General features: G+C 55.8%; 12 protein-coding genes across 12 annotated transcripts; 6 read left to right on the top strand and 6 right to left on the bottom strand.

Annotated features, from left to right (window-relative positions):
- Positions 1 to 821: 821 nt before the first annotated feature.
- Positions 822 to 1,565, top strand: A1O7_07523 (uncharacterized protein; the record flags this gene model as incomplete). The annotated part of the gene is made up of 2 exons (XM_007761520.1): positions 822 to 866; positions 957 to 1,565. The coding sequence occupies 2 exons, from the start codon at positions 822 to 824 to the stop codon at positions 1,563 to 1,565; spliced, it is 654 nt and encodes a 217-aa protein (XP_007759710.1).
- Positions 1,566 to 1,780: 215 nt separating this feature from the next.
- On the bottom strand, positions 1,781 to 2,847 carry A1O7_07522 (uncharacterized protein; the record flags this gene model as incomplete). Its single annotated transcript, XM_007761519.1, has 3 exons — positions 1,781 to 2,088; positions 2,166 to 2,221; positions 2,276 to 2,847. 3 exons carry the CDS (start codon positions 2,845 to 2,847, stop codon positions 1,781 to 1,783), a joined length of 936 nt encoding a protein of 311 aa, XP_007759709.1.
- Positions 2,848 to 3,859: 1,012 nt separating this feature from the next.
- A1O7_07521 (uncharacterized protein) lies at positions 3,860 to 4,309 on the top strand (the record flags this gene model as incomplete). The annotated part of the gene is made up of 2 exons (XM_007761518.1): positions 3,860 to 4,117; positions 4,193 to 4,309. 2 exons carry the CDS (start codon positions 3,860 to 3,862, stop codon positions 4,307 to 4,309), a joined length of 375 nt encoding a protein of 124 aa, XP_007759708.1.
- Positions 4,310 to 4,862: 553 nt separating this feature from the next.
- A1O7_07520 (uncharacterized protein) lies at positions 4,863 to 6,548 on the bottom strand (the record flags this gene model as incomplete). The annotated part of the gene is made up of 1 exon (XM_007761517.1): positions 4,863 to 6,548. One exon carries the CDS (start codon positions 6,546 to 6,548, stop codon positions 4,863 to 4,865), a length of 1,686 nt encoding a protein of 561 aa, XP_007759707.1.
- Positions 6,549 to 7,845: 1,297 nt separating this feature from the next.
- On the bottom strand, positions 7,846 to 9,017 carry A1O7_07519 (uncharacterized protein; the record flags this gene model as incomplete). Its single annotated transcript, XM_007761516.1, has 4 exons — positions 7,846 to 7,952; positions 8,082 to 8,451; positions 8,510 to 8,646; positions 8,741 to 9,017. The coding sequence occupies 4 exons, from the start codon at positions 9,015 to 9,017 to the stop codon at positions 7,846 to 7,848; spliced, it is 891 nt and encodes a 296-aa protein (XP_007759706.1).
- A 372-nt stretch (positions 9,018 to 9,389) lies between these two features.
- A1O7_07518 (uncharacterized protein) lies at positions 9,390 to 11,979 on the bottom strand (the record flags this gene model as incomplete). The annotated part of the gene is made up of 5 exons (XM_007761515.1): positions 9,390 to 9,916; positions 9,967 to 10,448; positions 10,500 to 10,667; positions 10,716 to 10,908; positions 10,962 to 11,979. The coding sequence occupies 5 exons, from the start codon at positions 11,977 to 11,979 to the stop codon at positions 9,390 to 9,392; spliced, it is 2,388 nt and encodes a 795-aa protein (XP_007759705.1).
- A 745-nt stretch (positions 11,980 to 12,724) lies between these two features.
- A1O7_07517 (uncharacterized protein) lies at positions 12,725 to 13,745 on the bottom strand (the record flags this gene model as incomplete). The annotated part of the gene is made up of 2 exons (XM_007761514.1): positions 12,725 to 13,498; positions 13,569 to 13,745. 2 exons carry the CDS (start codon positions 13,743 to 13,745, stop codon positions 12,725 to 12,727), a joined length of 951 nt encoding a protein of 316 aa, XP_007759704.1.
- Positions 13,746 to 14,125: 380 nt separating this feature from the next.
- On the top strand, positions 14,126 to 15,149 carry A1O7_07516 (uncharacterized protein; the record flags this gene model as incomplete). Its single annotated transcript, XM_007761513.1, has 2 exons — positions 14,126 to 14,227; positions 14,277 to 15,149. 2 exons carry the CDS (start codon positions 14,126 to 14,128, stop codon positions 15,147 to 15,149), a joined length of 975 nt encoding a protein of 324 aa, XP_007759703.1.
- A 459-nt stretch (positions 15,150 to 15,608) lies between these two features.
- A1O7_07515 (uncharacterized protein) lies at positions 15,609 to 17,309 on the top strand (the record flags this gene model as incomplete). Its single annotated transcript, XM_007761512.1, has 5 exons — positions 15,609 to 16,177; positions 16,236 to 16,424; positions 16,483 to 16,588; positions 16,638 to 16,929; positions 16,999 to 17,309. 5 exons carry the CDS (start codon positions 15,609 to 15,611, stop codon positions 17,307 to 17,309), a joined length of 1,467 nt encoding a protein of 488 aa, XP_007759702.1.
- A 1,020-nt stretch (positions 17,310 to 18,329) lies between these two features.
- Positions 18,330 to 20,158, top strand: A1O7_07514 (alcohol dehydrogenase; the record flags this gene model as incomplete). The annotated part of the gene is made up of 10 exons (XM_007761511.1): positions 18,330 to 18,475; positions 18,598 to 18,683; positions 18,748 to 18,796; positions 18,915 to 18,996; positions 19,059 to 19,080; positions 19,148 to 19,228; positions 19,298 to 19,391; positions 19,464 to 19,584; positions 19,674 to 19,860; positions 19,974 to 20,158. 10 exons carry the CDS (start codon positions 18,330 to 18,332, stop codon positions 20,156 to 20,158), a joined length of 1,053 nt encoding a protein of 350 aa, XP_007759701.1.
- Positions 20,159 to 22,320: 2,162 nt separating this feature from the next.
- On the bottom strand, positions 22,321 to 24,036 carry A1O7_07512 (salicylate hydroxylase; the record flags this gene model as incomplete). The annotated part of the gene is made up of 3 exons (XM_007761510.1): positions 22,321 to 23,529; positions 23,610 to 23,843; positions 23,932 to 24,036. The coding sequence occupies 3 exons, from the start codon at positions 24,034 to 24,036 to the stop codon at positions 22,321 to 22,323; spliced, it is 1,548 nt and encodes a 515-aa protein (XP_007759700.1).
- An 821-nt stretch (positions 24,037 to 24,857) lies between these two features.
- A1O7_07511 (uncharacterized protein) lies at positions 24,858 to 26,060 on the top strand (the record flags this gene model as incomplete). The annotated part of the gene is made up of 3 exons (XM_007761509.1): positions 24,858 to 25,143; positions 25,228 to 25,662; positions 25,750 to 26,060. The coding sequence occupies 3 exons, from the start codon at positions 24,858 to 24,860 to the stop codon at positions 26,058 to 26,060; spliced, it is 1,032 nt and encodes a 343-aa protein (XP_007759699.1).
- Positions 26,061 to 26,317: the final 257 nt, after the last annotated feature.

Raw genomic sequence — 26,317 nt, 5'->3', positions numbered from 1 at the left:
TCGGGATCGACAACCACGGGACCTGCTCCGGCATTCACCGCAGAAGCGTACAAAGACAGGATTTTGAGATCTTTGAGCCGGCACAGGTTGGGTGTGCTCGGTCGCATACGTCCTGGCAGGAGATTAGCTACGGGCAGTACTCCAGCACCAGTCGCATGAAGTGGACAAAGCCGCTTGCCTCACCACACAGCGACGTTAAACTTCTGGCCCGGAATCTTCTTCGTACTGCTTAGCTCCTCGCACCTGAGCTCTCCCAGTACGGAGTATCTCACCTCGACACGTGTTGCTCAGCAGCAGCAGCAAATGGCACCAGCACGTGTTTCCGCATCAGATTCGACTGTTCTCGTGACTACGGTGCAGAATGGCAATAATATCACCTGCAGCGGCATGCTGGAGTTTAGACTTGTCCCGTGGCTTCTCTGTATATGAAGGCGGCCGTTCTTTTGCGAATCCTTGATCGCAACATAAGCCCAGCATGTTCTCGGGTGGGGGAGATGTTCGGAGCCTCCTCATGAACAGTTGTTTTTCAAAGAGTCTCGGGATTAAGGTCCTCAGTTGCCTAGACGGGTCATGGTGCCAAAACGTGCTCACATTGGTTCACACCCGCTTGTTGAGCAAGTTTCTACCTACTGCATTCGGATGAAGACCTTGGTCCCACGGTGCCATTGGCAACAGTAATATCCTCTGCCAGTTATAAGGATAAGAGGACTTGTCCGTCTCACTTCCGGGTTATCACGTTTGCTGGTAGCGAAACTTTCCAACCGCATCTGAGCCTACGCCGTTAGCTGGTACAGGACCCAGTCAAAACCCGTCCGATCACGATGGCAGTAGCTTACGAGTTACCCCAAATCCAGTTCAGTCTCGATGTGAGTACTCGACCGGTCGCGTACGATGGCCACCTTGCTGAAAATCATTCTGCGCCGGATGGTGTGCTGACAGAATTCCTCTCTCCGTAGGCGCTGGAACCCTCCATATCAGGGCAAATCATGGATCTTCATTACAACAGACACCACAGAACGTACATCGCCAATTTGAACGCCGCGCTCGGCGCACAGGCGGAAGCAGCCTCTTCCAATGACCTGGTGAAGCAACTCGAGCTTCAGGCCGCCATCAACTTCAACGCCGGCGGACATATCAACCACTCCCTCTTCTGGGAGTCCCTGGCTCCTGCTTCAAGTGGGTGCAACAACATCGCTGCCGTTGCTCCCACACTCAACGACGCCATCACAAAGCGGTGGGGCAGCTTCGACTCCTTCAAGACGGCTTTCGAGGCCTCTGCATTGGCCATACAAGGGTCTGGCTGGCAATGGCTTGTTCAGGACGCGCAGACGAAATGGCTAGAATTAACGACGAGCAAGGATCAGGATCTGCCCAAGGGAGGAAAGGGAGTCGTTCTGGGGGTCGACATGTGGGAGCATGCGTATTATCTCCAATACTTCAACAACAAGAAAGAATACCTGACCAAGATCTGGGATGTCATCAACTGGCCGACTGCCGAAAAGAGGTACAAGGGCGATCCAAGAGCTGTCTTCGGATCGTTGGCCGGATTAGCCAGCCATTTGTAGTGCTAGGGTAAGATGTCAACGTGTGATTGGGTCCGTGGGGAGAACTTCTGTCTCTGTCACCAAGGAGCGCAGAAGAACCCATCAACTCGAGCTAGTTTTCGACACTATCCAACGCGCACAAAGACTCCAGGTTCCAGTGGACGTATTCGTCTTGATTGGCGTTGACATGCACCGCTCAAAACACCTTACGAGCCTACCTGTATGGCGCTCGTGTCTCAGGTCCATTCCGACTCGCGCTTCTCCAGCCTGACGTCCATCAAAGCGCACGCCAATTTACACATTGCCTCGGGATCCTCGCCGACGTCGTTCCACAGCGCCTGCACGTCGTTGCCCAGGCCGATCTTCTCCGCCGTGGTCAGACTTCGGGGATCGATCCACGGCGCGAGACACGGCCACACGTGCTGCGCCGTCGTGAAGAAGATGTCGATCCCCACGTCGCCGAGGCCCTTGATGGTCTTGAGTTCGGCGCGAATCTTCTTCGGGTCTTGAGACGCTGTCTTCGGGATCGCGTTCAGATCACCATCTGCTCAGGCAGCGTCAGTCGGTGAGGTACTTGTGGACGGCAGAACCCAGCTCCACGGCTCTTGTTTCTAGACGTACCGTATTTACCCTCAACCAGCTCGGCCAGTTCGCCTAGGAAGGTCGCTGTCTTTTCTCTGCGTGTCCATCGTGTGATTAGCAAGGGCCTCTCGGTAGCGCGTTGAACTCACCGATAATGAGTATATCCACCCTCGGTGAGCACTTCGGTTCTTTCCTCCCATGTGCTCTTCTTCAAGACGTCGAGGTTATGATACCCCGCCTTGATGACCAGGCTGGTCGTCTTGCCGGCAATGGCATGCGAGACCCTGGTGGACGACAATATCGCATGCAGCAGCAGAGCTAGGACCGTGTCGGCCGTGGGATTGCCCGGGTTTTCCAGATCCGTGTCTGAAAGAGGGAGATTGGCATATTGTTGGATGAGCCTGTCGACCTTTTTGTTGCTGGATTTCTTCTGGTTCTGCTTCGGCTTCGGCTTCGGCTTTTGCTGAGTACTCGTCTCAGACTTCGATGGTGCGCCTTTGTCATCATCCTCTCCGTGGTCGGATTTGCCCTCTTGGTTCTTAACAACGGGCTTCTGCTCGGATTGCGCTGGCTCCTTCTTGTGCTGTTTCTCTTTCGGCTGGGTGGCTTTTGTCTGTGGTGCCTGAGCCCGTGACCGCTTCTGCCCGGTCTGAGGCTCGCTACTAGTAGCCTCTGCGGATCCGTGATCTTCTGATTTGGCCTTTGCGCGAGTGGTGACCATGGTGGATTGGTGGGCCTCCACGGCCCTCTACGTTGATCTTACAGAACACAATATCTCCGCAGTTCGGCGTACGGGTACGAGGTAAGCTGCGACACTCCGGCCGGAGTCGTGGTTCTACGGGGGTCGATGTTTGACGTAAGGGTGGCTACTTAGGTATGATGTCACTCACAACCACCTGTACGCGTGCGAGGTGCTCGTCGCGTCTGCGCGTACCGCGACGACTGTATTGAGTAAGCCAGGTCAGGTGCCAGGAATCGCATGGAATCTATCAGGAGTACTCCGTTGAGTACGGATAGCCCCTCAACCTCGCTCGCAATCTTCCATGGAAAGGCTGTCATTTGCATATCACTTGCATCCATCTGCGTAATTGTTCCAAGTTCGTCCTCGACAGGGCAAAGTGAGGCAAGGATAAACGTGCATTCATCAACCCGGAACATGATCCGTACTGTGTAAAGCCTCGTTATGACGTCTCATTCACCATCAGCCCCCTGATCTTCAGAAACAGAAACATCAATCCGCAAGTGAGTCTGTTGTTGCTGACACCGTTGCCTTGGCCAGGCTCCGGAGGGCCAGGGGAAGCCATCAACCATTGGGCCCCTGCAGTAGGCAGCCAGCGGCTGTGGGGATATGGGGGGCCTTCTCCCCAGTTTAGGCGACGAATCGGAAGTCAAATCCGGGCACGCACATATCAAAGCATCCTTGTCTTGTGCACCTATCCCCGTCCTTGTACGAGTAGCAAACACCTCTGACTTCACAGCCTTCTCTCAATCCGAACTGTTCACGGCACTTGCCGACACTTCACTCACCGTGGCATCGCGGGCATCATCGACGGCCGTGACATCACAGCTCACCTCAAGCAGCAATAGACGAGTATAAGTAAGTCTCGCACTTTTCACTCTGTCCTCACCTTCCATATCTCAAACCATCAAGTTCAATCTGAAACCACATTTGCTCACGAACACACAAGCAACCAGATCACTTTTAACTACTACCACACCAACACGACTCCAACATGGCTGACAACAACCCCGGCAACTTCGCGAACCGCCCCAAGGAGGAAGTCCGAGAAGCCGCTCGCAAGGGAGGCCAATCCAACTCCTCGTCAACCGGCAATGACAACACCTCCTCCAGCACCTCGACTAGCTCCACTGGCAACACCAACCCCGGTAACTTCGCCAACCGTCCCAAGGAGGAGGTCCAGGAGATTGCGTCCAAGGGCGGTCAAGCCAGTCACAACTCCGGCTTCGCCAGCATGGATCCCGACAAGCAGGTAAGTCTCGCAAAAGGACACATCCCGGCCAACCTCAAGCCACCGCTTGTGGAAGAGAAAACTGACGGCCATCAGCGAGAAATTGCATCCAAGGGCGGACAGGCTTCCAGCGGTTCCTTCGAGCCAGGCAGTGAGAGAGCAGCCGAGGCGGGCCGCAAGGGTGGTCAGGCCAGCGGTGGTGGTAGCTCCTAGACCAGACAGCCAGTGCTTCGCGTCGAAAGCGGGTGGCTCGTTGCCCGATCCCTGAGGGAGACATCATCTCCACCGGATGTGGACTTGTACGAATATCATATGGCTCTTCCAGCGAAGAACCCAGCACTCAAGCGGGAGGTAACTAGCGGGGAAGGCAAGCAGTGGCTTGGTAGTGGAGACTGGACACTCTTAAGAATGAAGTGAGAGATAGCAGCTGAGCACAACCATGAACACGAGCATGACCAACGCTTCGCTCTTGAATGACATCCGCGCACTTTTTTTTCAGTCATTCATCTCAGATATGTGGAGCAGCGCCATCCTACGTCGTGCCCCATACAATGCTTGTGATCGTACTCCGTACTTGTGCCGTGGCTGGTTGCGGCGAAGCAGACTTACACTGGGTAATACTCGCACCTTGCATTGCGTCCACGAGGCACATGCATGCAGTCAAATCCACCCGCAGGACCACCACAGCACTCGTGATACGGAGAACATACGGCATGCGCTAGTCGAAGTATGCGCCACCGCTCACTGAAACGCCACCCGGACACGCTCATGGACTCTCAGCCAGGGGACTCTTTGCCCTCAACTTCTCCCCATACCATTTGAGCAAGAGCGGCGCAGGGGCCAGTGGCAAAGCAAGACACCCCAGCAGCGTCATCGTCCAGTGCACCCCGATGCCTTCATACATAGGCCGGGCGGCCACGACCATGGTGCCCGCGATCAGGTACCGCGCCATGGTGATGCTGGCGAGCGCCACGGCACTGTGTTCCGTATAGCTGTCGACGATGTACTCGTAGCTGCTGACGTAGAAAGCCGTGGCCACCACTCCAAAACAGAAACATGCCGCGAGACCGGACCAGATCGGGAGGCTCGCGTAGTCCGTCCAGCCCAGCCAGAACAAGGAGATGGGCAGCAGCGGCGAGGTGACGATCGCTGGCCACAGTCTGTACTCCGGCTTGACGGGCGCGTGGCGGACGTGGTCCGTCTTGTCGCGTGACCAGCGGAACAGGAGCGGCGCGGAGAGCGTAAATACCGTAGACCCTGCGGCGATGGAGGCGAAGCACGAGCCCGTCTGCCCATGCGAGAGGCCGTACGTCTGCGTGAAGATGTAGTCGAAGCCCGACAGGAAGCTGAACAGCAGGATGTAGATCAGGATGAGGTAGCTGCCGAGCACGGCCACGACGGGTTCGTTCTTGAAGTACACGACCGGCATGGGGAGTGTGTGTCGCAGGCGCTGCGCGAGGGGTGCCTTCTCCGCATGCTCGGACACGTACGTGTATCGAGCGCTGGACGCCTCTGTGACACGACGAAGGTTTTTCGCCCTCCAGTCCAGCAGAACGGGCAGGTACGTCTCGGGAAGGAAGAGCAGGGCCACGAGAAACGCAGCTCCGGAAATCATGAGCGTCACCCAGTCGGCCCAGTGCCAGCTTCGGTGGGGATCCTGGACGAGCCAGCCCCCTGCGACGGGGGCTAGCATTGGTGCCGCGACGTTCGCCCATGCAATGATCGGGAAGGCGAACGCGCGCTTGACGGGTCGGAACTGGTCGCTTACACTGGCGCCGTTGATGCCCAGCGCAGCGCTGGCGAACAGGCCGACAAAGTACCGGCATACAATGCGGGAGCCTAGGTTGGGGGTGAATGCGCAGCCGAGCACAAAGCACAGATAGCAGAACGTGCTCCCGAGGTAGACTGGATTGCGGCCGATCGTCTCTGAGAGGGGTCCGCAGAAGAGACATCCGGAGCCGATGCCAAAGAGGAACGTTGCTTGCGATAGATTGCTGGCCGTCTTGCTGACGCCGTAGGCCTCGCTCATGCGCGTGTTGGCCATCGAGTCAGCACCGCTGGCCCATCCCTGGGAGAAGATGAGGAATGATAGGATGGCGATGTTCTTGCACCGGGCAGCCAAAGACCAGTTGCGCGGGTCAAGAGGGTCGGCGTCCCCCTGGAGCTGAACCACAATCTTCTCATTTGTACCCTTACTGCCATCGATGCCGTTGCGCTCGGGCTCGGGGGAGCCGTGCTTCTCAAGACTTGTTGGCGAGCCGTCGGTCTCGTTCTCGGTGCTTGACTCTTCAGATGTGTGTTGTGCGATGGATTCGACATTCCTCAATCCCGATCCGGCTCCAGCCTCCAGGAGCTTACTGTTTCCGTACGGGTCGCCTCCTTGGTGCCTCTGCCTATGCCAATCCCTTTCCACGTGCTTGCCGATTTGTCGATACTGCACTACTGACCACATATTTTTGCAGGCTTTCGAGTAAGTTCATTCTATGAATCGTCGCTACCTGAGTGTGAGAGGCAGGGTGTTAGATACTTAGATATGAACACATCGACTGTACATTCCAGTACAGGCGTGCGAAAAGTCCACTGAGATAAAATCCTCATAGTGTTTTGCTGGAGTGTCTTGTGACTTTTTTCCTTATCCGGACTATCACTTCGACGCCGGGTCGATCACTCAGAGCCGTGCGAACGGGTGACGTCAAAACCAGCGCGGGCGTATGAAAGACAGGTTACCGAGGAGTGAAGGTGTGTGATTAGGAGTCAGGCAAGGCATGATGCCATGGACAGGTCCGTCTGATTTGTCCTTGCTTCGCGCCTCAGTAAATTCCATTCAATGCCATTGGTAGTTGACACCGCTGTTGAAGCCGGTGCAGGCCATGCATAAGTTCCCCTAGATCACGATCCTCTGTCGTTCGGCCATGGGGTTGATGGAGGTCATATCTCGTATTCTGCTGCGCTCGAACGGGGAGATTTGGATGGAAGATATCGTGCGCTCGTGCCAACCGTGCAGTCGCTGGTAGAAGCCGTAAGATATCTAGGTAGACGGTTAAATACCTCCGGTTCACTCCATGGGGGAACATGTAATCACTGTTCCCTTTAAGAAAGGTTGTACGCAGCAAGTAAGCTCACATTAGCTGCCGTCAGCCCCTTCCATTGCAGGCGGCGGCGGGTGCCTAATTAATTATTAGCTGGACAATTGTGGCGTGGGAGTTCCTGCTTGGGGGCCGGAGGCTCGGCGGCCCATAGCGCCACATTTGGCCCGTGGTGGCGCCAACGTGGTGAGTTGCAGATGAGTAACAGGTAAGGCTAAGCAAGCACTTATCAAAGTCGTCGGCTACAGTACGAATATACTCCGACCCCTCCACCGGCACCTACCCACTATACACGCCGGGTCTACAAGCCGACCTGGGCGGACGATAGCCAGAGGCTGCACACATGTTGCTGTCCACGAAACGCGCACAGAAGCAGCGCATTCACCACAGTCAAAGTCGCTGCGATCTTCACATCCTATTGTGAACGACCGCTCGATACGCCTGATATCCGGAGCCTGCTGCATCGAGTGAACATGAACACCTTTGGGATCAATTTCCTGGCAGCCACAGGCAAGCGACACACGGGTAGGCTGGTCAATTTTTTCTCTATGAACAATCTGCAGTTCTAATCCCAGCCGCACCAACGCCGCAACCGACATCCAGTCTGGTCACTCATTCTCAACGAGGCACCGGCTTTTAGAATCCACAGGACTCCTTCAATCTTCACGCAAACTCCACCACATTGCGGAGGGTGCCGATCTTGGATATGGATATCTCCATCTTGTTGCCCGGCTTGAGGAATCTCGGGGGACTCATGCCAAAGCCAACGCCTGTAACCCGCGAGAGAGGTCAGTCGGTCACAATGTAACGGAAAAGTAAGAGGAGCTAAAACAGGAACCAAGGCGTGCGTAGACACGCATGCATGCATATGCACGGGGACAACGCGAACGGGTACGTACCTCCTGGTGTCCCCGTCATGATGACCTGCCCCTTCTGCAGCGTCGTGCCCTGGCTCAAGTACGAGACGATATAAGCGCAATCGAACAGCAAGTCCGAGACGCTCTCGCTCTGGCGCGTCTCGCCGTCAATGATCGTCTTGAGGTGCAATTGCGCGGGATCCGGGATGAGTTCCGATGACACAATCACCGGCCCCACGGGCGCGAAGGTGTCAAACCCCTTGGAAAACCCCCATTGCGGGATCCGGCCGGCCAGCTCGGGATCTCGTTGCAGCTTGCGCGATGAGACGTCGTTGCCGGCCGTGTATCCCGCGACGTAGTCGAGGGCGTCTTCGCGGGAGACGTCCTTGGCGTCGCGGCCCATGACGATGCACTGGGCGGGCAAAAGGTCAGTAACGGGACATGTCGTGGATGCTACGCCGCATACGTACCAGCTCGCCTTCATAATCTGCCTGATCATCCTGTGCAATCTTGGGGATCACCACGGGCGCATCATGGTCCTGTAGACAGGTGGTGGGTTTGAAGAAAAAGAACGGGAAAGGCGGGGGTTGTCGTCCTGCTTCCTTGACTGTAGCCACTCTCAGCTATACTGCTCCAGGACGTGTAGAACTTACCACATCAATCAATCGGGGACAAACTCATTCAGGATGGGGCGAACGTACTATGCTTTGCGTAGTTCAACCCGATGGCCCTAATGACAGGGACGTCCTCCCTCGTCAGCGGTCCCAGGATCTTCTTCACCGTGGCCACCTCGTCCGTGACTTTCGTCTGGCCGGAGGTGTCGAAGATGTCGTCCCCGGTAATCACCTTGGCTTGCAACCCGTCTGCTTCGGTCACGTTGCCTAGGTCGAAATCTTCGGACGGCAGAATGGGTTCACCGCGCAGGGTCCGGCCATCGGTGGCGACGAACCGGATCAGGCGCGTCCAGGGGAGTTTCATGGTGGGTGGTCCAGTCGTGTAATGATACTGATGTTGATATAGAGAGAGTGTTGTAGTAACTTGTCAGTACTCTGCGTTGAGAGTAGTATCAACAGTTAAGTGTCTTTGATAATGGCGTTCACGACAGGCGTGTGGGGCCAGCATCAAGGAGGATCGAGGGCGGGGAAAGAACGGACCCGATATCGGCCTTAACTGGACTGCCCTCAGAGAGGTGGTGGACCTCTTCTTCGGGGCCACGTTGTTTACCCGTGGTTTGACAGCAGCCGCAACATGGAACTGACGAGCCTACGGAGAATCCAGTCCTGAAAAGGTATCACATACTGCGATTTCACTACTGCATTTGCACATCTAATCTGGCAATCTAACTCGCCCTCATCCAGCCATCATGGCCGTCAAGCCTGGCTCCACGCCGACGAGATCGGCGAACAAATCAAGGCTGTTGTCCGCCCAGTACGGCTGCATGCCCATATCATAGAATGCGAACGGGTCGTCTGGACCGAGATTTTGCATCATGCCGTTGTTGGGGACAGAACCTTCCACGACACCCTGACGCTGCATCTGGGCGCCGTTTTGGCCGTTGCCCTGTGCCGATTCCCCCTGCTGGCTGGTGGCTAAGGCCGATATTGCGACCGGCCCAAGCTCTGGGTTTCTCTGCACGAGCGTCATGCATATTTGCATGAGCTTCAAAAGGGTCTTTCTGATCCGCTTTGCGGACTTGGTGCCTTCGCCGAACCGCTTGAGAGCTTCCATTGCGCGTCGGAGTCGGATGATCATTTCCACAAACTTGGTCGGATCCGGCGATTGAGTGGCGATCGTGTATGAACCATGTAACGTCTCTGGGTGGGAGCTGGTGAGCTCCAACAGGATACAGCTGAATATCACCAGTGCGGCGTTAAAGGCTTAATAGGGGCATTAGCAGACAGTTTCGAAATAGCGTGTGCGCGCTTACTGTAGTATGCTGTGAACCACCAGGCGCCTAGGAGCGCCGGCGGCCTGCTTGTCTTGTATACGATGTCCACGATCTCCATGGCCGATTGCTGGCAAATCCGGACGCTTCTGTCGCCGAGGTCGTTGAAGAAAGGGTCTTCGCGTGCCAGCGATTCAGCCGGCCTCGGGCCGCTTCTTTGCCGGAGGAAGGCACTCAGAATCGGCCTGTGGAGGAGGATGCGAGTGTTGAGATAGCGGAGCGTCAAGATGACACTGAGTCTGTCGAAGACCGGATCCCAGGTGGACACCGACACACCGTCAGGGTCCAGAGTATCCCACGGCCTCCGCTGCAGTTGCGGCAGGAGTCTGTGCTTCCACGCAGCGAGTTTCTGTTCGAGGACGACCGTTCTTTCCACGATGGTTGGGATGGCCAGACCAGCTTCGACGTCAACGTTGTCCGCGTAGAGCTCCGAAATGATATCTCCCAGGACATAGTACAATTGGCTGGTGCCAGGTTAGCTAACTGTGGAAATAGGGTTCGTCATGGATGCGTACATCGTCGCCGTGAAGAAACAGACAGTATCTGGAGGATCTAAGTTGCTCGGCCCCGAAATAGAGCGTCCTAACATTGTCAACTTCTCCAGGCTTTGGTTGACAGGTAGATCAAGTTTGACAATGCAATTTGGCATCATACAAGGTCGTCCAAAAGTCATGCTCAGCGTCCTAGTCATGGGTCAGTGCTTGGAGTGATCTCACAGTCAGACAGCCTACCTGTCCAGTATCATGCACCCAAACCAAGTCCGCTTGCGTATCTCAGCTTCAACCGGGCTCAGTCCAGAGGCGGCTGTACGTGAGTGTAAACCCAGCTGGATTGCAGCTCGGACCGCGAGTCCATGGAGGTTCCAGGCTTGGTCGGATCGCTGAGTGCCTTGGCGGTACTGTGCCATCAACAGCAAACATTGCACTACGGTCGATCAGCAAAGGGATCCACCAGCATTGAGCGGAGAGGAAGCCTACCTGTCTCTAGACTCGCTGTCTTCATCTCAATCTCGGCAGATAAGGTCTGTGCGCGCTCTATGAATATCTCCGATTCGGCCGCGTTCTTCTCTGCTGATTGATCCGGCCTCGCAGATATGTATGTCGCAAAGGCGAAGATGACATTGATCAGGCACAGCCAAGACCGACCCACGGCTGTAAAGCGATTCTGTCGCGCTGTAGAGTACGTGCGGAGAATGTCCAGCTCGTGGATATAAGGGAAGAGCATCCCAGTGTCGGAGAAGAACAGCTTGATCAGGCGTTGTGCGCGGGCCTCTGCCGGGAGAGAGCGAACGTTGATGTGGTGTCGCGCTATTGGACTGGTCTCAGAAAGGGTGGTGGTGACTGGAGACGCTACCCGTGACACAATCGACTGATTGATCTCGTTCTCTAAGTGCCGAGATTGACCTATCGTCTTCAGAGTGGCCGATGTCGCGTCAGAAATGTGACGCAGCAATGCTATATTCGATGAGGGACCGAAGAACCGCGACTCTGTCTCTTCTGGGTCAGTAATGGCGGCCATGCCATCGACGGAGTCCTCCGCGTTCGGCTGGACCGAGTCGCCCTCGTCGAGGATCGCGACATCTTCGTCATCGTTGGATGCCTGTCGTGGTGGGTGAAGAGAAGTGGCAACATCGTGGGTGGAGCTATTTCGGTCGGGGCTCGACTGCGCTGGACGCTCCCCTTCCCCTGCAAACGTGACCTTCTGGTTGACAAGAAGTCGCAGGGTCTCCTCGATCGCCCGGAGTCTCTCATCGTAGTCGGAGGGAGGCTGGACAGGCTTGACGTTGCCAGCAGCGGGTTGCTGGTAGATGCAGTCGAATCCAAGCTCTACGCAGAGGCTGCAGGCGGGCCTAGCGCCATTGCAACGCGACTTTCGGTTTCGGCAGGAGGTGCATGCTAGCGCTATGCGACGTCGTTTGTAGGATGGCGGTGGTGTTGCTGAGTCCTGGCCCTGCGCATCCGCCTCTGAGGGCCTCCGGCCTGGTGCATCCGGCATCCTGGCTCAGTCGCCCTTGAATAGGATAGTGGTCTGACCCGTCACGTGGCTCGCTACAATACCACCAGACGTGACTGCATATCTAGGTGGAATCTTGTGCTGGATGGGGATATCGGGGAAGGTTGTGACTCCTGTTGGCTTGATTGACACGACTGCGGGCTCCCCAGAGCACTGGTCTCTCTTATCACCTGCCTCCGGTCCCCTGTCACATACGAGCCAACAGCAGCCGAACCGCTTCGATGCAATTGCTGGTACGCGATCTCGCCGCCCTGCACGCATCGGTCATGCTGTGTCTGTTCTCACGGCGAATTTCAATAGCCGTAGCAATAGGAAGAGGAGGAGCAGCCTCGAAATCTCCTCGCCAAGCCGCAGCCGACGTGTCCCCGGCGAAACACCTCCGTCAGACTAATCATCTACAGGGTGACCCCACACAAAGATTTTGTCTGACAACCCAGATTTATTCTCATCTCACTTTGCCTTTAGCCTTCGTTCATCTCCTCCTCACTTGGCGCTCGCTTTATGCGTTACTACTGCACTCAAAGGCGGAGGCGGCCGCAGTGCAGGAGACAGCCCGCGCGTCGTTCCCGAGCTGGGCAGGACTTAGTCACAGCGTCAAATCAAGCGGAGGTGGCTCAAGGCACGGAAACACGGCCTTCCTCCTCCGAGTCAAGCTGAAGAGTTGCCAATCCACGCTGATTGCCTGAGCGAAAATCACACCCAATTATCGCCTACATCATGACTTTGGCTAATCGTGGTATCTGTCCTGGACCTCTGCCAACGTCAATACCTCCGAGCGCACCTTCGATTTGAGGCCGTTTGCCCGCCACCCATTCAGCTTCTTAGGGTACAACGGAATGATTCCGTCCACCTGGGCATCGTGTGCCAGCGCAACGAACACGCTCTCGCTCGAGTGCAACGACCGAGTCTTGCGGATCGTGTCTCTCGCGCTGGTTGGGTCTTTGTGAAACCCTGGCTGCCCGTTGGGTCCCACGTCGACGCTGATATCACGAGTCGGGTCGTCCAGCAAGTTCCGGTGGTGACAGCAGTCACCGCCCATAGCGACCCATTCGTCTTCACCGGTGCGTGCGAGTGCCATTTGGTGGCCAGGCATGTGACCAGGAGCATTCAGGATAAGGAGAGATCCGTCTCCGAAGAGATCGACACCTTCGTCAAACGGAAAGCCAAATGGCACTGAACCCGTCCTGAACTTCTGGTAATCCGAATTCTTCAGTTCGGTAAAACCGTCGTGCACAAGAACAGAGCCATCGAACGGCGAGCCATCGGCTGCGGGATAGCCTGGCTGGATACAATCTCGAGTCCCAGGTCCCACCACGATTCGGGCGCGGGGAAACCGTTCAACGTTCCCCGAATGATCGAAATGCAAGTGGCTTAGTACCACAATATCGACCTGTTCGGGGTGGATTGGTCCTTCTGCAAGCAAGTCATGGGCGTCTTTAGGCACGTATGGCTCAATCACTGCGTAATCCTCCCTGATTACTCGTGGATTTCGTTCTAGGTCCTGTGTGAAACCGTGTTAACATGCATGTTCCCCAGGACGATCAAAGGGGTTCCAGGAGACAGTGACTGACTTTTCGCATACCCAGGTCAAACAGCACCTTCTTGCCCGATGGGTGGCATATGAGAAAACTATAGTCCGGAGACAGATGACGCAGCCCTGACTCGCCATCGGAAAAGATCCACCGGTCAGGCAGCCAGAGATAGCCGGTAGGCAGGACGTATATATCCACCTTCTGCGAGGCGGGCATTGGGAACGATTGACTGAAGTTGTTGCAAAGTCGTCTAGCACGGATATTGTTAGGGACGATAGGACCGTCTGATATCAACAATAAGCACCTCGGTGTAGAATCGTGTTCCCTCCCCACATCTCCGAATACCCCGTGTTTGGCAACCGGGCTCGGCTTTAGGACTTTCTACAATTGCCACCTCCTTTCCGATCCACACCCTTGCCCCTCGAAGTCGCACTGATATGACCTAGAGGCGCGAGTGACCGGACCTGACATCGCTCAGGAACACATAAGTCCAGCACCAGCGACCCCTCCCGCTGATGTATCGCTCGCCCGGCTCATCGTTATCTGGACGAACGACTCTGTTGCCCGGACAGTCACTTTCAAAGAACTTGAGCAACATGGAGAGGATTGATACGCACGCTCACGTTGTGCCTGAGGTATGGAGGCAGTACACAAGCGAGCACGGGTACGACCAACCCGACGGTATGCCCGCCATCCCTGTGAGTGAGTCCCTTCCCCGAACAATGCTTAAGCTCAATTCACTTTCAGGCGTGGTCACCTGAAGCCCACATCGACCTGATGGGGAAATTGGGAATCACAAAGTCTATACTCAGCATCACCTCGCCTGGGACACACTTAAAGGCGCACGATGATGGACTGGCCCGAAGAGTCACTCGCGAAACGAACGATGAAGTCGCGAACATCTGCCGTGCTCATCCCGATAAGTTCGGCTATTTCGCGTCCCTGCCTCTGCCAGACGTTGCCGGGTCGATTGACGAGATTGACCGTGCTCTGGACGACCTCGGCGCGGCGGGATTTGCTCTCATGACGAATGCGCACGGATACTATCTGGGTGATCCTCACTTGGACAAGGTCTTTGCGAAGTTGAATGAACGGAAAGCCATCGTCTTTATGCACCCCACTTCCTGCCGTTCCCACCAGGCACCGGAAGGGGAGAGACCGCTCTCGCAGTACCCGGCACCCATGCTCGAATTCTTCTTCGACACCACTCGCGCGGTCGTCAATTTAATCCTGTCCGGGACCGTGGCGCGCTATCCGAACATCACGTATCTCGTATCGCATTGTGGCGGAGCACTCCCGCCTGTCGTGGAGAGATTCTCGTCGTTCTCCACCGCGATTCTAGGTGGGGATGCAGGAGTGAATTCGAGCACGGTCAAGGACCTGTTCAAGTCCAGGTTCTATTTTGATCTGGCGGGTTTCCCTTTTCCTGACCAGATTCACGGTCTTCTACGGCTGTCAGATACTTCACGGTTGCTATACGGGAGCGATTTCCCATACACCCCAGCATCAGCATTGGGTGGTATGGGCACTCGCACGGACGAGGAGCTGAACAAGCTTTTCGACAAACATGTAGTCCAGGAGATTTACTCCGGTAACGCCCAGCGTTTGCTTCGGCTCTGAGATATACAGCTGGCAACTCAAGCAACAAAGTTCAAGTGTCCAGATCACATACAGAATGCGGTTGTACACCCCGCGATCGGAACGCTGCCTCCTCCGTGGGATGCGCAAAATCCGGGGTTATCGGAAGCTGGTGCTTCGTAAGAACTAGGACGAGCTTGGCCCTGGGCGAAGTTTATTCTCTTCGCCAAGCTGTTATCTCCGCTACGGCGCTACCAGTGGCACACCAAGCCAAGTCGAGGAGTAACAATAATGCTCAAAGGCTGCTATCGCCGTCCGAAATTGCCCCTGTTCGTGTTCGGAGGCGTTGCGCACTGGCAGTCAGTAGCGCAACGTCTCCGTCCCCTTCCTCGGCCTGAGATGTTTCCAGCGGTAGCACCCTATTGCAAGTGATAAAGGGAGCATGGCGGCGCCGATGACAAGGACGTTTCAACTTCATTCCACATGGTCGAGTCTATGAAAATGCACGTCGAAAACAGCATCGAAGAGGTGGAGCGGAAGGGCCAGGACCTGAACCAGGATGCTTCTGTTGCCGACCCTCACAATCCTCTCACTTGGAGTGTATGGCGCAAGCTCACCCTCCTTCTCGTCGTCGGCATATGGATCTTACTGGGCACGTCCAACATCATCATCATTGCACCAGCGATTCAGACCATCCCGGTGGAGTTTCATTCCTCATTTGACAGCTCCACCTACATGGTCGGGGGTCCTCTCCTGGCTTACGGCATCTCCTCCTTCCTGTGGGTGCCGGTGGCGAACAGGTACGGGGTCAGACTGGTCTTCGTGCTCGCTGCTCTCGCTGCCGGATGCATGGACTGCTGGGCCGCCAAAGCGACCTCGTTCGGCAGCCTCGTCGCTGCAAGGACACTCGCTTCTTTCTTCTACGCCCCGCCGGAGACATTAGGCCCTCAGTTGGTCGGTGATGTGTTCCATCTAAAAGACCGGGCCAAGGCCATGACATGGATCGGGATCTTGCAAGCCAGCGGATTTTCCGGAGGACCGCTTGTTGGGGCCTTTATCATCCAAGACCAGTGAGTTTCCTGCCATCGTTCGGCTGCATGGTGTATTTTGCTGACCTGCCCTCCCTAGAACCCTTGGCTGGCGCTGGGTTGAATGGATACTAGCGATCATCACCTTCGCGACTGCGGTCCTCATGCTTTTGTTCGTCCCGGAGACGCAGTATACAGGAAATCCAGCGGCAGGAGCTTCGACAAGATCATGGAAAGATGACCTCCGGTTCTGGTCGGTCAGTGGTGGCGGAACACCCAAAGAACGCGGGTATGAATGACGGCGAGCACCATCAGGAATGACCCCTACCAGCTGACACATGTCTCAGTGTTGCTCATGGACTCTTGACCATTCTACCATACTTCGGCCATCCGATCGTCATTCTGAACACGGTGTTCTTCTCGCTCACTCTGCTGGTCACGACCTACACCCTGGTAAGTCATCTTTCCTCTTGGCCCGATATCACCCTAACTGAGCTCGCAGACCACCCAATCCATCACCTACCTGACCGTGTATCCGTTCTCGATCGGGAACTCGGGGCTTACCTTCCTCGCACCGCTGATCGGGACGTGGGGAGCCATGCTGTTCTGCGGCGTGCTCGCCGACCGTCTCTTTCTTCGTCTAGCACGAAAGGAGCGACACAAGCCACAGCCGGAACGCCGTCTGCCGCTTCTCATCGTCACCGGCGTGGTCGGAATAGCGGGATCCCTCCTGTTCGGCATCTGCACGCAGGAGAAATGTCATTGGGTGGCCCCACTGTTTGGGTCCTGCTTTGGTACGTGGCTTCCGCTTGCCCTGGTCCAGCTCTCTCGGACGTATTCTGACGCCGCCACCTCCTTTCCAGTGAGCTTCTGCTTCATCTCCTCCCTGAGCATCTCCTTCGCATACCTTCTTGACGTGTACGAAGCCAAGATGGATACCGTCATGGTGATTGACAACGGCATGAAGAACCTCGCGGCATTTGGAATCAGCTACGCCATTGTCCCGTGGAACACAAGCGCCGGGTATTCGGTGCCCTTTGTGGTCATGGCGGCGATCCTGCTGGTCGCACACTTGCTGATGGCGTTGGTATACCTCAGAGGCAAGCAGATGAGGGAATGGACGGTGCGAAAGTTCACCACGACTGGGCCTGTGCATCATGGAGACGCCTTCTGAAAACGGAACAATCCGTGTGCAACGGCGGCGAGAGTGTAGGATGGAGATAGTGCTGGGTCTGGACGCCTTCCCGCGACTTCCCTCCGAGGAGACAGGACACAGTAAGCCGGAAAGTTGTGTGTAGATTCCGAAGCTCATAAGGCTGGGTTACAGCTTCGCTGGCTTCAGACGGAATTTCGTCAGCAGTACGGAGTACACAGGACTGCAAGCGGAAGCAGTAGGTACCCATACGTAGTAAGTAAGACCAGTAAGACCAGATCAGCACCTAAGCGGAGGAACGCGTTCCAGCAGCCTACAGTAGACACAAGCCCAGAAGATCAGATGAGATTCCCTTGTGCCGCACGTCCCATGATTTGTCACCGCTAAGTTTACACAGTACTGGGTACGAGTTACAGAGCTGTCGTTCGTAAAATTCCGGGGAAAGCAGACCCGCTGTCCGCTCAACGTCGTGAAAGTCTTGGAACATCGTGGAGTTAACGGTCGGAAAAAGGGGATATGGCCAAGCGGGTCAGCCGGGTAAGTGTCGGACTGTCGTCGAGCGGCCCCACCGGCAGCCTCGTGCACAGCCCAAGGACCAAGCAACCCCGCGTCCCCGCCCCTCCTGCCCCGCCCCTCTCTCCTCTCCCCACCGCCGGGCACAGTACGTACCACAGTAAGCGCAATTCGGCCGCGACTTCCACTCCCTCTTGGCAAGGCTCGCTACCTCGTATTCCCGGGGCATCCAGAGCACCGATTCGTCACGGCGATGCCTTGTTTCGTACGACTACGACTGTAAGCAGCCAGCCAGCCTTGTCCCGCCGTGGCCCGCGTTTTGGCCTTGTACACAGTATATCTTATCCTGTGCGCGCTTACACAGTACCTCTGGGTCTCGGCGAGTCTGGGATCTGCCCGCGAGCCAGAACTAGTCTTGCACTGTACAGTGGCTATTGTGCTTTCTGATACATGTATACACACGTGTCCATATAACGAGCGTATCTTGGAACTCGTAACGCGTTATCATTCCATCGCCAAAGGATCGAAATGGCACCCTCCATCCCCAAGACGCAGACGGCCGCATGGCTCGAGAAACCGCAGCCAGGGGCTCGCTTCCAGATCAGAGACGATATCGAGGTGCCCATGCCGGGTGAAGGGGATGTGCTCGTCAAACTGGAGTATACCGGGTTTTGGTGAGTAGGCTGCCTACATGCATGATATGGCTGTCTATGCTGCACGTCTACATCTGCATCTGCGTACAGCGGGGTCCGGCGGATTGATAGACGGAGCGACTCCCGGACTGACCGCGCCACAGCCACTCGGACGTGCATAGCGCGTATGGCGAGACGCCCATGAGTACCGACATAGCGGGCCATGAGGGCGTAGGACACGTGGTTAAACGTACGTTGTCAGAGCACTGTCTCGAGACCTGATGGCTCCCTGGCTGATAGAACGGCGTCGACAGTCGGCGCCAATGCGCCAGGCGAGTTGATGGACGCGAAAGTGGGTATCAGGTGAGTTGGTCCACGGTTTGTGCTTCCATTCGGAGTGCGCTCCTCTGTGGAGCAATGCATACGCTGCAGAAGCACCCAGCAGACCGCAGCTAACATGGAGACATCCCCCACGCGATAGATGGCAGTACAGCACGTGTGGGAGTTGCGAGATCTGCGACGTCAATCCGACGGCGTGTCCCAACCAGGTCAACTCTGGACGGGTGAGTCTCGCGAGCTACGCACATCATCCGATGTATGACTTGCTGACAATGTGGCCCGGTAGAACACAAGAGGGACATTCCAGCGTAAGGATTGACTTCTGCCGCACGCGGGTGCTAGAACAGGCGTCTCGGCTGACTTTGGCGATTGCAGAGTATGTCGTCGCTCCGGCCAAGCACGTCACCAGGATCCCAACAGACTTGAAGGCCGAAATCGCGGCACCGCTTCTGTGTGGTGAGTGGCACTGGTCGTGTGGTACCGTGGCGAAACCTACCCTCCTTCGCTAACACACGTCCTTCCCAGCCGGCTTGACACTCTACTCTGCGATCGCGAAGGCGAGGCTTCGGCCAGGCGACTGGCTGGTCATTCCGGGCGCGGGAGGCGGCCTCGGACACATGTGAGTGTGCCTTGTCCCTTTCCGCCCCTCCATCCCGTCACCTGTCTGTCTAACAAGTCTCCCTGCTGGAAGAGGCGTCCAAATCGCCGCCAGGCGCGGATACAAAGTCATCGCCATCGACAGCGGGGAGTCGAAGCGCGAACTGTGCCTGAAGTTAGGGGCAACTTCGTTCCTCGACTTCAAGAAAGACGCGGTCAGTGAGGTTGCCCCGTAGTCCAGCATTGCCCAAGGCTCTAGGTATGGTAGCCATGCCACCTTCCCGGTCCTGACGCGCGCAAACAGGTTGAAGACGAGGTGAAGCGCCTGACCAACGGCTTTGGCGCCCACGCCACGATCGTCACGGCCGGTACAGACGCTGCGTATGAGCAGGCGCTCAAGTTGATCCGGAACTACGGGACGTTGGTCTGCATTGGCCTGCCTCGCACTGGGGCACCGTTGGCTATTTCGCCGTTCTGGCTGTGTGTGAGAAGTAAGTTGTCCTGCTTCTGCCAAGCTCCGGTCCTTTGTTGCGCCCTGGCTCCCCAGAAACCTTGACATTGGCGTTGCATTCGCAACGGCTCACCTCTTCTGACACTTTCGTAGGTCTGACGGTCGTGGGTTCGTCGGTCGGAACGGACGCCGAAATGCAGGAGCTTCTGCAGATGGCCATGAAGGGCGAGGTCGTGCCGCAGGTTGCAGTCTATCCGTTCGAAGAGATCAACACTGTCATGGAGAAGCTTGTGAGGTACGAGGTTGAGGGTAGAGTTGTGTTGAGAATACCTCAATGAGGACTTGTCCAGCGTTCAGCCTTCTGGTCGAGAGCAATGCAAGAAATACAGCTGTACGGGATATCGAAGGCTGGGTGCGGATGTTTACTTTCCTGCGAGTGCCCCGTAGATTCCCTCGCATCTGCATATATGCAATACAGGACCACGGTATCACTTAGTCCTTCCGGCCGATCGTGTGCGTTGTGCTGGCCGCTTGACTGTGCTTTTGCTTGTGACGTCCCCTTCCATATCTCGAGGACGTCAACGTGAGCGGCGTCAGCCTCGCGGTCCAGGCTCTCTGCGATGGCTCCACGCTTCCTACGGCTTCATTATGCTTCTCTTCTACACGCCATATTCGTCGCGGTACAGGCGCCGACGGTGGTGGAGCAATTCTTCGGCCTCCGAGCCTTCCTGTACCAACACAACAACTAACGTAAAGCCGCAAAACATCGGGCATCTCGCTATCTCGAAGGTGCGATGATAAGAGGCGCCAGGAATTGCTTCCTCGCCGCTTTGAACATCTAGCTTGCCTTCAAAAATCCGCGGGTCTGCCATTTCGATATTCCTTGACAGAGACCACAGTCCTTTTCGAGTAATTCTGCCGTAGCACAGCATCTCCTCAGTGTGAGTTGATTACAAGGGTAGACGAGTGACCCAAAGAGGATTATTCGAGCAATGGACGGAAAGATGGCAATATGCACATGCGGACCGTGCTTGGAGCGGTGGCTGTAGCAGCATGTCTTCTGCTGCGAGACGTGCAGTGCACCTCATTATTGCATCGAAGCTTGTCTGAGGACAGATGGCTCAAAAAGACCAAAAGAAATTTGAGAGGAGTGGGACTCGAACCCACGCGGGATTGCTCCCATCAGGAAACGTCTATCCCATAACAAATGAGATACTTGAGTGCTAAGACTGAAGCCTTAACCTGACGCCATAACCAGCTCGGCCATCCTCCCAACACATACTTGGTGTTGATTTGTGGCTATTAAAATTGCTTAACAATTATATAACAGATTGTTTCATGGCCGAGGCGGCAGTAGAGTCTGGCTATCTTTGGAGTGGGTGCTGTGGAGCGCCTATCTTGGCTCCTACTGGGTAACATCTAGCCTCGTAGCCCTCCGTGGTCCTCCCACAGAATGACTAATTAGCGCGACTACACATCAGGTAACTAAATCCAAGGGTTTGACTCTGGCAGATCAAAAACAACCACAACCCTGGTCGAGGCTTTCAACTGTGTCACGCACGGGATACACTCCTTGGGTTAATTGATCGTGAGATCAGATGTCTCTAGTTGCGTGTATAGTCACTGCGAGGAAGTTTTACGTCTTGTCGATATCGTCGCTCTCGACTCCTCATGCCGACTCTGTGAGATGCTGCCGTACCCCTTCGAAATCACCGCTCTTCTTCGGAGATACGGTAGCCACAGTCATATGAAAAGTATCGACGCATCGACGCTTACATTGTTGTGCTGTGTGGTAAACTATCTGAAATGGAGGCATTGTTGCATGATGGGGCAATCTAAGGCGGTGATTCCCACGAGTGTGCCTGCTGGCCTGATGTTCAATCACAAGCGTCGAAGTGGTCGTTCGCATTCTGTACCGATACCTGAAGTCCTTGTCTCGGAAGGTAGTAATGCTCTCATCGGCATCCACTTGCAGCCGTCCCAGCATGAAGACGACCGTCCTCTTTCGAACGGCAGATTTAGCCTACAGTGGTTGGGCCCCCCTCGCCTTGAGGCCGAACATCGTGCAGGGCTTGACTTGCGAAAAGCCAGCGTCGTTCTCCTCGTCGGCGACCCTCGCCAAAGGCCCTCTCAAATGCAGAGGCTCGAGAGTCAGCGAACCACACCGGCTAGTGGGAAGAGACACCGTCCGTGGTGTCGAGATCGTGTTGTCGCTCACGCTGGGCGTCCTAGTCTACCCCTTGTGCAGAGTATCCTTGCTTCACCGCCCACTATTGCAATCTCGCTGACGCGATCAAAAAGGCGATATTGACGTTTCAAAGTTTGCGATACAGACTCGGTGTAAGCATTATTAAAAGAACCGCTGCAGCAGCTTCAGTCCAGTGTCACTACTCCGTATGTAAACCCGTGTATCAGACCGCAAACGCCAACAAAGGACATGTGCGCCGAGAGCCGCTGCCTAACAATGCTTTTGCGCTTCTCCCTATGGTGTGTCGTATACTCAATGGCCGTTCAGATCTCCATTCACCATGTTCGCATTCGATTTCGATTTGGGCGCTCGTCTCTCCCACGCCTGCTTGATCTCCTCCTCTGCATCATAGCCATAGCACCACCTCTGGGTCGTCGGGTCACTCCATTGGTTCGGACTGGTGACGAACTGTTTGCCTTCCACTTCGGGCCTCATAGCCTCGTCGCGCGCCCTCTGCACGGGCCCGTCCGCGAAATGCCACAGCTTGCCATTGATCAGACTGGCCTCCTGCATCTGGGATGTGCGCTTGATGCGCACTGTTTCCCAGACACGCAGCGCTTCGGGCAGCTGCTTCGCGGTATCGACCTGCTGGATGGCCTCAGCCAGTGCTGCGGCGTCTTCCACCGCCATGGCAGCCCCCTCGGACATGTATGGCACCATGGCGTGTGCGGCGTCGCCCATGATCAGGAGCTTGTTCGAAGGTGCAACCCAGCGAGGGAGGGCCGAGCCGCTGACCAGCGGCCACTTAAGCGTTGTCTTGATCATGTCGATGATCTTGGTGAGTCGCGGGTCCCAGCCGGTGAAGTGAGACCTCATGTCGGCCAGGATCTCCGCCGGGCTGCGATGATTCCAGGTCGCCGGGTCTGAGCGGTCCGGGTGCGAAAGAACCATATTGAACGACTTGCCGCCCGCAATTGTATAGGTCATGACGTGTCTCATGTTGCCGATCCACAGATTGAGACCTGGCTTCGCGACAAGTTCGACCAGCTCGGGGTGCAGCCTCATCTCGTCGACGCTGACGGTCGCGCGGTAGGCGGCAAAGCCGGTGCGCTGCGCCGGTTGATCCATGCCGCCGAGCACTTTCGGCCGTCCTACGGATTTGACTCCATCCGAACAGATGATGAGGTCAGCAGTGAAGGACTGGTCGTGCTCTGTGGTGATGGAGGGTTTCTCAGCATCGTAGTCCACTACCTTAGAATTGATCTGCACTTCCACGCCGAGCTGCAGGGCCAACTGATACATCGCGTCGTGGAAATGTGCCCGGTGGACCACGTAGTATGGCGCGTCGAAGTTCTCCTGGAAGTCTGGGATAAGCTTGGTGAGGCCGATGGGTGCGCCGTTCTCCCATCTCCGGAACTTGATGTCCTCTGGCTCGACGACCTTGTCACCAAGGAATGGTCTCAACCCCCATCTCAGGAGGAGTCGACTTGAGTTTGACGGTATTTGAATGCCAGCGCCGACCTGGATTTGAGCGAAGCGTGAGTCAGGCTTTTGAGCAATGCGACACTGACATGCTTGGAGGAGAGGAGATCATAACATACTTCAGCAAGGGCAGGGGCTTGCTCGAAGACCGTGACCTTGTGTCCCTTCCTGGTTAGGGCAATAGCCGCTGCCAGCCCACCAAGCCCGGCGCCCACGATAATGATACTCAACCGCACGGCCGAAAGTTCATCCTGGTTGATCAAGCTGGAAGCCTTCATTGCTTTGAGCCGTTTCTGTTCTTCCTTTTGTAACTTGACCAAGAAGTCGAGACTTCCAGTTGGGTAGGAGGCCGCCTATATGAGCATGAGTATTAGCACCGGCAACAACATCAGAACGGACTCGGCCAATAAGTAATATTCCAATCTCCTGTACTATACCTACCTCGGGTATCTGGATGAATTCCTCCTTCACAGGCGTCACCCCCATCACGGGCTGGGGTTTCGGCTGCCCATTGACCGCCACCACGCCTGCTAGGATCTCAACCATTTTGAATGGACTATGCTGGTTAAGACTCGTAGATATGAAATCGTGCAATGCGTTTTCGTTCGAGTCGAGGATGTTCGAGTACCAAGCTCAATGATCGTGGACACATTGACTTTTCTGTTTACGCGTTCTTCTACCCACGCACGCCCGGGAAAGGAGGTACGTACAACAAAGTGTGGTGTCAGCACCGAAAGAACGATGGCCACCCGGAAAGACCGACGTGCAACACCCGATTTTAGCCCACTCGACTCGTCCCGCGGCGGTGGGAAGCTTAACTCGACATCGAAGAACCACACAGTAACTCCGGCCACGGTGCTGTGTAGACGATGTGGTGGAGCGGTCGAGGTGGAGGAAATGTGGCGGACGGAGTGTTTCCGTTGGTCGGGTGTGTATCGGGAAAAGGGGAGGTCGACAAAGGAACGTCCAGGGTGACCTTGACATAGACGTCGACCTCCTTTCTCCGCCATGCCTCCCCCGCTATCACCGACCACTACATCCACAGCCCGGTCAATGCACTCCTACAGTCGATTCAGCTAAGAACTGCCATCGAATTCTTACAGCCGGACTGCCGGAACCAGCTGATGAGTCTGGAACCAAAAGCTTCCATCTAGGCATCGACGCTTACTTCGCCCATCGACTGTGCATCATCCGTTCAAGAATAAGAAGTCCTGAACTTCACCTGCTGTAATACCAAGCATTTATCACATCACACCACAGCAAAGCACAACACCTCACCAGTACCAGTGAAGCCACTAACACATTAGCTATATCTATACCTATTCCTGTATCTTTACTTCTGGAAAACACCATCCTCACACCGCACCATGGGCTCCCTAGGCGACGTGACAGAGCGGATCTCCGAGCTCGTAAACCCCAAATGGGGCCAAAAAGCAGATGCCAACGAGGAATTAGTCGACTCGGCCCTCAAGGTCAATACCAAGCCCCTATGGGCGCAAATGGCGAAACTCAACCCCCCAGCGCCAAACCCCAAGTGCGTGCCCTTCATCTGGCGCTACGATGAAGTCAAACCGACCCTCCTGCGCGCGGGAGAGGTCGTATCCGAACAGCAGGCCGAACGAAGGGTGCTCATGCTAGTGAATCCCGCTCGAGGTATGTGTCTTGCGCAGAAGTCGATACTCTAGTATATTCCCACGGCAACTCGAAAGGCCTCACGCTAACGCATCGTCACAATAGATGCCCCCTTCACAACCGACACACTCTACGCGGGCCTCCAGCTCGTGATGCCCAACGAGACGGCCCGCGCGCACCGCCACACGGCCTTCGCCATGCGCTTCATCATCGAGGGCCAAGGCGGCTTCACGGCCGTGCACGGCAAGCGCATTGGCATGCAGCGTGGCGACGTCATCCTCACGCCGACTTGGAACTGGCATGACCACGGCAAGGACGGCTCTGGCCCCATGATCTGGCTCGACGGCCTCGACCTGCCCAACTTCCAGCACTTCCCCGTGCACTTCGTCGAGCACTTCGCCCAGCCGCGCTACCCGGCCGACGACGTCGACTCGACCACCAGCCCTATCGTCTTCCCCTGGTCCGCCATGCAGGCCAAGCTGGATGCTCAACCCGGAGACTGGGCCTCGGAGGATTACCTCAAGGCGGATGGACGCGAGGGTAAGTTCAGCGCTCAATTCACAATATACAGACCGACTACCCATTCATTTCATTGTACATGCGCTAACACGCAGGTCCGTTCCACAGTATCTCGCATCCTGGGCGGTTCCGCCGAACGTCTAAACCCCGGTGCCACGTCGCCTGCCGTCCGCGAGACCGCGTCGTCGGTCTACCATGTCGTGAGCGGCCACGGACACAGCGACATCAACGGCCAGCGCATCGCCTGGAAGCAGGGCGACACGTTCTGCATCCCCTCGTGGAATCAGTACCAGCATACAGCTGCGGACGGGTTATCCGAGCCGGTCTATCTGTACAAGTTCCATGATAAGCCCATGTTGAAGGCACTGGGCTTTTATCGTGTCGAGGGCGTCGACGTTGAGACGCTGGTGTCAAATTAGCTCGGGCTTGTTCGACCATGCGTTTATGTTTGATGTACTTGATGTTGATGTCCATGTTGATGGAGGATGAAAAGATCCTCAAATTGTGAAAATCGCGCCATCTACGCAGGTGTAGTGGTTACAAATTCCCCATTCATTCGATATATCAGAATTCGACGACCATTTGAAGCGGTCTGATAGTGATAGTACTCCATACAGGCGAAGACTGCAATTGACACATCTACAAGGCGCATAATGGACGAAGCGCTGAGTTTGTA

The sequence above is a fragment of the Cladophialophora yegresii genome (genome assembly GCF_000585515.1).
Source record: "Cladophialophora yegresii CBS 114405 chromosome Unknown aczIN-supercont1.5, whole genome shotgun sequence".
Lineage (NCBI taxonomy): Eukaryota > Fungi > Ascomycota > Eurotiomycetes > Chaetothyriales > Herpotrichiellaceae > Cladophialophora > Cladophialophora yegresii.
Note: the sequence above shows the minus strand (reverse complement) of the source record. Positions and strands in the feature narration are given on the sequence as shown.